This window comes from Nicotiana sylvestris, chromosome 6, assembly GCF_000393655.2.
Source record: "Nicotiana sylvestris chromosome 6, ASM39365v2, whole genome shotgun sequence".
NCBI classification, from domain to species: Eukaryota; Viridiplantae; Streptophyta; class Magnoliopsida; order Solanales; family Solanaceae; genus Nicotiana; species Nicotiana sylvestris.
Genome location: NC_091062.1, coordinates 50142743 through 50151878, shown reverse-complemented (window position 1 = coordinate 50151878; position 9136 = coordinate 50142743). Strand labels below are relative to the sequence as shown.

The 9136-nt window shown below is 41.0% G+C and overlaps 1 protein-coding gene across 1 annotated transcript; it reads right to left on the bottom strand.

Annotated features, from left to right (window-relative positions):
• Positions 1 to 6265: 6265 nt before the first annotated feature.
• On the bottom strand, positions 6266 to 8455 carry LOC138870586 (uncharacterized). The gene is made up of 4 exons (XM_070148407.1): positions 7979 to 8455; positions 7355 to 7833; positions 6551 to 6671; positions 6266 to 6454 (listed from the first exon to the last, which is right to left on the bottom strand). Exons 1-4 carry the CDS (start codon positions 8453 to 8455, stop codon positions 6266 to 6268), a joined length of 1266 nt encoding a protein of 421 aa, XP_070004508.1.
• Positions 8456 to 9136: the final 681 nt, after the last annotated feature.

Here is a 9136-nt window from a genome sequence, read left to right as displayed (position 1 = left end):
ACCTCAAGTGCCAAGATTGTTTCATAGCTTTTCCTCATATCTAGGTGTGTCAGAGTTCCCTAAGGACCTCAAGGGATCCCGGGCAGTGCTCACACCCAGATTTCATAGCCAAGACAGAGTAAGGGCAGTATGGAAAGGCCATCTTTCATGTGTCCAAGTTCAGAGGGAGCTCAAGGGTCCCAAGGCAAGGCTCACACAAAAGGGGCAGGACCTAGTAGTCTAGGAGTATAGTGAAAGTGTAGGACACATGTTTGAAAGGAGTTTGTTTAAAAATTGGATTGACGGGTTCATTTTGAAAGCAATCAATAACAGAAATGGTTGAAAGCAGTTGTATTAGTAAGACAATGTTCAAACACTTCGAGGTAAGACCAAACAAAGCAAGTGAATGAATTCAGTAATCACACATGGGGGTAAAAGGGGATTTGGGGATACATATATATTGACTACAGACACCTGACCTTAGCATAAATATTAGTACTGGTAGGGACATGCTCAGAGATAGTTAGACACTGGCATAATCACAAACCAGTCATAAAACACATATAGGAGGGATAGGGGGTTTGGGATTCCCAAAATGGTAAGTGCACAGTAGGTAAAAGAATACAATCATCCAGGCATGCTTAAATCACATGAAGTAAAAGGGGGAGAAATCGTATCAACATGCTTAGATACAAACTTCACAACAAGACCACAAGTAAAACCACGCCAGAAATAAAAGAAACTGAAGCAGGAATAGAAACATATTGTTGTTGAGGCTTTAAATTAAACTAGGACATACCAGTGAAGATAGAGGTAAACAAAATGAAAGAACCAAGGTTTACAGATGATTAGCCTTGGCTTGCAGCCGGCCAATAGTAGTAGAATAACATAGAATTTTTCTTTAAGTGAGAGAGGGGTTTTTGAAAGCCAAGTCTGATCTTGTTAATGAAAGACTTAGGGTATTTATAGCTTTGAAAATAGGTAGAAAATAAGGTAACAAGTAAAGGTTTAGCACAATAAGTAATCACAATTAGAATCCAATTAATACAAGTACTTCCCTCTAATCAAGGAATTACAGCTTAAACGGATACTAACAGGGATAACTAAGGAAAGAAAATCAGTTGAGAAAGATTAATCTTTTTATATATAAGGGGTAGTAAAAGTATAGAGCATATGATTGAGTCTAAGTACAGAATATACTAATTTGAGGAAAGAATTCAGCAAGAATGAAGCACCACAGCAAATAAGGGAATGGAATCAATCAACTTAAACAAACAAGTAAAATTTTAGGGGTTTACAAGAAAACCATGCAATCAAACAGTAATTTGAGAAAATTAGGATCAATCAAGAGGGAATCATGATTCTGCACTTCGACATATAAATAAAGAAGAATGAACAGGCGTATTAGACATGCAAGGTCAGCCATATCAACAAAAAGAAGCAAGAGATGAACAAACTAGATGAACACAATCATACAGAAGTGACACGAGTAGGCTAAGCACTCAGTAGCAAAAGGAACCCACTCGAAGCATGGTAATCAATAGAAACTTAACCCAGTCAAGTAGTCATGGCTAACACATAGAACCAGAGTGAAGAAACCAATCTAACACACATCAACAGGTGAAGAAGATCAGGCCAACACACAGAATCAAGTAAAGAAAGTCTTTAAAACTCACAGTAACAAGTGAAGAAAATCTTTAAGAAATTAGGGTTTTTAACAAAGTTGAGTTAAAAGCGGTAAGAACATAATATCGGTCAAGATAAACAAAGAAAAGGGTCTAACCATAAAGAAATCGATCGAAATAGGTATACATATAAATCAAATAAACAAAGACAGTTCCAGAACCCTAGATAAAACCAAAATAATTAGGGTTTTCAACGTGATGAATCAGGTAGAAGAAAAACATAAATAAACCATTTAAACATAGTAAAATCATATGATAGTACTAAAAATCAGAGGAGAAGTCATTTAAACAAATGGGTTAAGAAACCCTAGTCTTAAAGACGAAAAGTCACTTTGAAAAGATTGGAAAAAACCTTTGAGGAAAACACCAAAGGTCATAGATCTTACTCGAACAGCCATGGATGGCCGAAAAATGGCAAGAGAAACCATGGGAGGTGAGTGAACCGCATCTGGTTCACTTAAAGGCCTCAAAACGATGACAAACGTTCAAGGGGGAGCCATAGGGCTGGTAGGTGGCGAGGACACCATGGATTCAAGCAGGGAGATGGCCGGAGAAGGTGGATAAGGTTCATCGAAGAGGAGGGGAGAGGAGAAAGTTCTAGAGAGAACTAGAGATAGAGAAAGAGAGATGAGAGACCGGTTGAGAGAGAATGAGAGGGGGAAAATGAGAGATGGGGGGTAGTCTTTAGGGTTTAATATGGTAAGAGTGAATCCGGACCGTTGATCAAAATTGATCAACGGCCAGGATTAACTCAGGTCTGGGCTGGGTGTGGTTTGGGTTTGGGCTTGGGTCCGGTGGGTTTTTTAATTGGGTTGGGAGTCCGTTTGATTTAGGCTAAAATTGAAAGCCAATTTTGGCTATAAGTTAAATAGCCAGTTTTTTCCTATTTAATTTATAGAAAAATAGTAGATAATTTCTAAAAATAATTTAAAAATACTAAAATAATTTAAAATACATAATTAGCAATTTAAAAATATAGGATCCAATTTTATGCATATAAAATATAATTAAATCTTAAAAGGGCTAATATTGCTATTATGTGACATTTAGCTTTAAAACTACTAAATGTAATTGTAAAAATTATCTTAGCCATATCTTGGCATAAATATAGAAATCCAATAGATGAATTATCAAAATATTAATTTTAGAAATAATTATTGGGGATTTTATGGATAAAAGGGAGAAAATAAATCAATTTAAAACCCTTAAAATTATGAAAAAATAATAAAATCCTTGGACATGCTTATATATGCATATATATGCTATTTTGAAGGTATTTTGCATATTTAAAATATATAGGGAAAATTGGGTATCAACAGCTGCCCCTCTTTACCCGAGAAGGATGAAAGAGTTGACAGGTGAAGATATGATGGCCAATTTTGACCGAGCGAAACGGTTTGAAGAGGTTTAGGCCATACCCTGACTTCTAAGTTGCCTACATATCCCTGGTTTCACAGGAATCAGGTCGTATGTAGTTTAGGATCCAACGGCGGAGTATACCGATGAAGCGATTTCAAGAACGGACGCAACATCTACAGCTGGGTGAGTGGGCGGTTTATGGGGATGGTTAGGTTTGGTATGGCTAAGAGAACTAGAGTGGGATCACTCCTGCTGGGGTAGCCATTGCTCGCTAGTTTACCTGCAATTAGAAACAATACAAGCATATACTATGCATAAATTTAAACATGATGCAAATTCCCGTTACACCGTGAGTGTTGTCTTTGGACGATGAGGATGATGTCCTCAGACCATGATGTCCTAGGAAATGAAGCATATGATAAAAGATTCGCAGGCCATGAAATGATGTTCTCGAGCTATGAGGATGGTGCCTCTGAACCATGACGCTTTTGACTAATGATATGCAAAAGATTGAGAGGGATCCTCAGGCCAGTACATGGTGTTCTCGGGATATGAAGATGGTGCCTCCGAACGATGACGCCTTTAGATGAGTTGGCGATATTTCAGCCCATGAAGGATGCAGTAGTATGATGCGGGCAAGACAGGGCTTACAAATTGAAAGGTAGAGCTTAGCCCGTAAGAGAAGCGAGATAAATAGTGATTGGGATAGTGATGAGTTTTGAAGAAAATAGGAGGCAGAGCTTAGCCTCGGAAGGCAAAATGATAGCCTTATGAAAATATGCGAATGCAGATGGAGGTAGAGTTTAACCTCGGAAGGCAGAATGGTAGCCTTATGCAATGCAGATGCAAATGGAGACAGTATTTAGTTTCGGAAGGCAGAATGGTAGCCTTATGCAAATTGGAAGGTAGAATAGTAGCCTTATGCAATGCAGATGCAGATGGAGACAGTGTTTAGTCTCGGAAGGCAGAATGGTAGCCTTATGCAATGCAAATGCAGATGGAGGTAGAGCTTAACATCGGAAGGCAGAACGGTAGCCTTATGCAATGCAGATGCAGATGGAGACAGTGTTTAGTCTCGAAAGGCAGAATGGTACCCTTATGCAAATTGGAAGGCAGAATAGTAGCCTTGTGCAATGCAGATGCAAATGGAGACAGCGTTTAGTCTCGGAAGGCAGAATGGTAGCCTTATGCAATGCAAATGCATATGAGGTAGAGCTTAACCTCGGAAGGCAGAATGGTAGACTTATGAAATGCAAATGCAGATGGAGACAGCGTTTAGTGTCGGAAAGCAGAATGGTAGCCTTATGTAAGAAATAAAATAACAAATGACAGTAGAGTTTTCTTAGCTGATAGAAAATTGCGGCATCGTGATTATTGGGAACATTGTGACATACGGGACATCACTAGCGTGTGCTGATAGCAAATGTTGGCAAGTGCAATGGTTTGGAGAGTCGTATTCTTGGACAATGTTTTTCCATGGGCGTATAGTATGTTTAATGATTTCGCAACCCCAATGCCTGTATCCAAAGAAAAATCATGAGTTTTGTAAGGGGGAAGATTAGTTCGTATCCTCGTTGGCTTTTGCTTGACTTGTTCGGCTTTGATCTAGCAATACTGTCTGTATCATTGGGTAGCGTTTCTAAACAAAGCAGTTTCAACAATAAGCATGCATGATTTTGTAAAAGTATGACATAAGTGTATAATCTAAAAATAACTTTTAGATGAACCGACGACTGTGACGTGGTTCGGGACATTGCAACCTCTCTAGCTACGGAATTTTGAGGGCAAAATTTTGCCCCAGTTTGATGGGTTGACGTTTCTGACTGTTGCTCGTGCGGCGATTGGCTGAAATTACTTCAAAATTTTGACGGTCCTCCTCAAAATTCTGCCCCAGTTTCCAATTACGGGGGGGAATGAAATTTTTATTGAATTATGACCGAACCCATAGGGCTGCCTATGTATCCCCTCTTAAATGGGAATCATGTCAGGCGTAGTTCAATTTACCTCATATAAGGAAAGCATAAAGATTACACATAGTAACGCTTGACTGCATCTGAATTGATTGGTTTTGGCCAGACTTCTCCGTCCATTTCTGCAAGTATGAGGGCTCCTCCTGTCAAAACCCGGTGAACCATGTATGGACCCTGCTAGTTGGGAGAGAATTGATTGGTTTTGGCTTCATCTTGATGCGGAAAAAGTTTCTTTAACACTAGTTGCCCCGGTGTGAACTGTCTTGGCTTGACTCTTTTGTTGAATGCTCTGGACATTCTGTTCTGATAGAGTTGACCATGGCAGACTGCATTTATTCTCTTTCCATCTATAAGGACTAGTTGCTCATAACGACTTTTTACCTACTCTGCGACGTCGAGCTCAGCTTCTTGTATGATCCTTAGGGAAGGAATTTCTACCTCAACGGGAATGACAACCTTTGTACCGTAAACCAACATATAGGGGGTTGCCACGGTTGATGTGCGGACTATGGTGCGATACCCCAGTAGAGCAAATGATAACTTCTCGTGACACTATTTATGCTTCTCTATCATTTTCCTCAATATCTTCTTGATATTCTTATTGGCGGCTTCTACAGCTCCATTCATCTTAGGCCTGTAGGTTGTGGAATTCTTGTGTCTGATCTTGAAGGTTTCACACATAGCTTTCATCAAGTTTCTGTTGAGGTTGGAGCCATTATCAGTAATGATTGATTCTGGAATTCCGAATCGACAAACAATGCGGTCGCGGATAAAGTCTGCCACGATTTTCTTAGTCACTACTCTCTAAGATGCTGCTTCGACCCATTTGGAGAAATAGTCGATGGCTACTAGGATGAACTTGTGTTTGTTGGAAGCGACAGGCTCGATTGGTCCAATAACATCCATTCCCCAAGCGGCGAACGGCCAAGGTGAGCTTGTTGTGTGAAGCTCGCTTGGAGCTACCTTTATCATGTCTGCATGTATCTGATAGCGGTGGCATTTCCGGACATACTGGATGCAGTATGTTTTCATAGTCATCCAAAAGTAACCAGCCCGGAGTATATTCTTTGCTAAGACAAAATCGTTCATATATGAACCGCAAGTCCCAACATGAATTTCCTCTAGCAGCCTGGATGTTTCCCTTGCGTCGACACATCTTAATAGTCCCAAATTAGGAGTCCTCCTATACAGGATTCCTCCATTGTGAAAGAAGTTGTTGGACAGTCTCCGAAGTGTGCGTTTTTTAGTAGGATTAGCAAGCTCCAGGTACTCTTATTTTGCCAAATATTCCTTGATATCATGAAACCAAGGTTTTTCATCTGCTTCCTTTTCTACATGGGCACAGTAAGCTGGCTGATTTTTCACTGGAATGGTAACAATGAAATTCTTGTCTGGATGATGTATCATAGATGATAGGGTAGCCAATGCATCGGCGAACTCATTCTGGATTCTGGGAACATGCTGGAATTCCGTCTTCGTGAACCTCTTTATCAATTCTCGTACTTGATGCAGATACGAGAGTATCTTGGAGTTCTTGGTTACCCATTCTCCTCATACCGGATGTATAAGCAAGTCTGAATCTCCAATCACTAGCAGCTCTTGAACGTTCATGTCAATGGCAATTTTGAGTCTTAGGATGTAGGCTTCATATTCGGCCATATTGTTGGTGCAGGGGAACCTGAGTTTGGCAGACACCAGATAATGTTGATCAGTTTCTGATATTAGGATTGCTCCTATGCCAACTCCTTTGAAGTTTGCTTCCCCAATGAAAAACATTCTCCAACCGTCATAGGATTTCGCAATGTCTTCTCCTATGAATGATACCTTTTCATTAGGAAAATACATTTTCAGGGGTTCGTATCCTCCATCCACGGGGTTTTCAGCGAGGTGGTCTGCCAGTGCCTATCCCTTGACCGCTTTCTGAGTTACGTAAACAATGTCGAACTCACTCAGCAGGATTTTCCACTTGGCTAGCTTGACGGTGGGCATGGGCTTCTGAAAGATGTACTTCAAGGGATCCATCCTTGATATGAGATATATATTATAGGCGCAAAAGTAATGTCTCAGCTTCTAAGCTACCCAAGTCAAAAAGAACAACAGGTGCGTTTTAATAGAGAATACCGGGCCTCGTACCGGGTGAACTTCTTATTGAGATAATAAATGGCTTGTTCCTTCCTCCCTGTTTTATCATGCTGCCCCAGACCGCAACCGAAAGCTCCACCCAACACTGCAAGGTAGAGTAATAAGGGTCTACCTGGCTCAGGCGGGACTGAGACTGGTGGTGTTGATAGGTACTCCTTAATTCTATCGAAGGCCTTTTGGTAGTCATCGGTCCATTTGGTGGCGGCATCCTTCTTTAACATCTTAAAGATTGGCTCACAGATAACCGTAGACTGTGCTTTGAATCGGCTGATGTAGTTAAGTCTTCCCAAGAAACTCATCACATCCTTCTTGTTCTTTGGCGGTGGTAGTTCTTGAATGGCTTTGACTTTCGATGGATCCGGTTCTATTCCTCGTCGTCTTATAATAAACCCAAGCAATTTCCCAGCAGGAACCCCAAATGTGCACTTTATGGGGTTTAGTTTCAGGTTGTATCTTCGCAGTCTATTGAAGAATTTACTCAGATCTTCCACGTGGTCAGTGGCCTTCTTGGATTTGATAATAACATCATCTACATATACCTCTATCTCCTTGTATATCATATTATGGGAAATGGTAGTCATGACCCTCATGTAGATGGTCCCTGCATTCTTCAGGCCGAATGGCATCATCTTGTAACAGTACACTCCCCACTGCATAGTGAAAGTTGTTTTCTCAGCATCTTCCTCATCCATCCAAATCTGATGATAACCAGCGAAGCAATCTACGAATAAATATAGCTCATGCTTGGCGCAATTATCAATCAAGATATGTATATTTGGCAAAAGGGAAGTCGTCTTTCGGACTGGCCCGGTTGAGATCCCGGTAGTCGACACAGACTCTGACCTTCCCACCCTTCTTTAGCACTGGCACAATGTTGGCTAACCATGTCGGGTATTCTACTACCCTGAGAACCTTAACTTTGACATGCTTGGTGACTTCTTCCTTGATTTTTAGACTCATATCGGGCTTGAACTTTCTGAGTTTTTGCTTTACCAGTGGACACATCGGATCGATTGGCAATTTGTGAGCCACAATGGACGTACTTAGACCAGTCATGTCATCATATGACCAGGCAAATATGTCCTCATACTCCTTTAGAAATTCTGTGTATTCTTTCTTCTCCGTTGGCGATAGGTGAATGCTGATTTGCGTTTCCTTGATATTTTCTGCATCTCCCAGGTTGATAATCTCAGTCTCGTCCAGGTTGGACTTAGGCCTGTTCTCAAAGTTCTCAACTTCTTTAACAATCTCATCAAGTATGTCATCTTTTTCCGAATCCATGTCTGTTTGTTGTGTTGTCTCATTGCATGTCACAGTCATTGGTTCATCAAGACAAGTAATAGTAATGCCTGAGGCTCATCGGGCTCTGGTTGTCCTGTGGGTCCAATTATTAAGACGTGCCCCTCTGCTCACAACTTGTATGGAAGGGACTTCCTCCCCCTCCTCCTCGAGAATAATGCAACAGCCCATATCATTGCCCTCCAGAAACAAGTTCTTCATTGTTGCTAGTGCTTCCTCTTCATCTGACCCATAAATAATGTCAGCTTGTTAGAAAGTCTGCTCCAAATGCGGTATTGGCTGCTCTAGTGGATAGTAAGGACCGTACCATGGTGGCGACCAGTCATTGAATTCTTCCCAGGTGTAATTATATCCCAGACCGAAAGTAGTTCCATTTTTCTTGAGTTTTATGGGTTTTTCTTGGAGGTTCTTGTCGAGCCCTTTCCCAGGTTCGTACCCACTCCAACTTAGTATACTCTAGATTTTGCTATCCCACCATTTGTCATTGTCGATAGCATTGACCCGCTTAATATGGTGGTAAGTTTCTCCACCCAGCTTTCTTCTTCCCTCGATCGCCGGAATGGTCTAGCGACTGTATATAGGGTTGCTATCGTCGCCTAGAATGATAACTTCCTGGTGATTCCATTCGAACTTTGCTACCTGATGCAGTGTTGATGCTACGGCCCTAGAAGCATCAATCCATGGTCATCCTAGCAGCAAGTT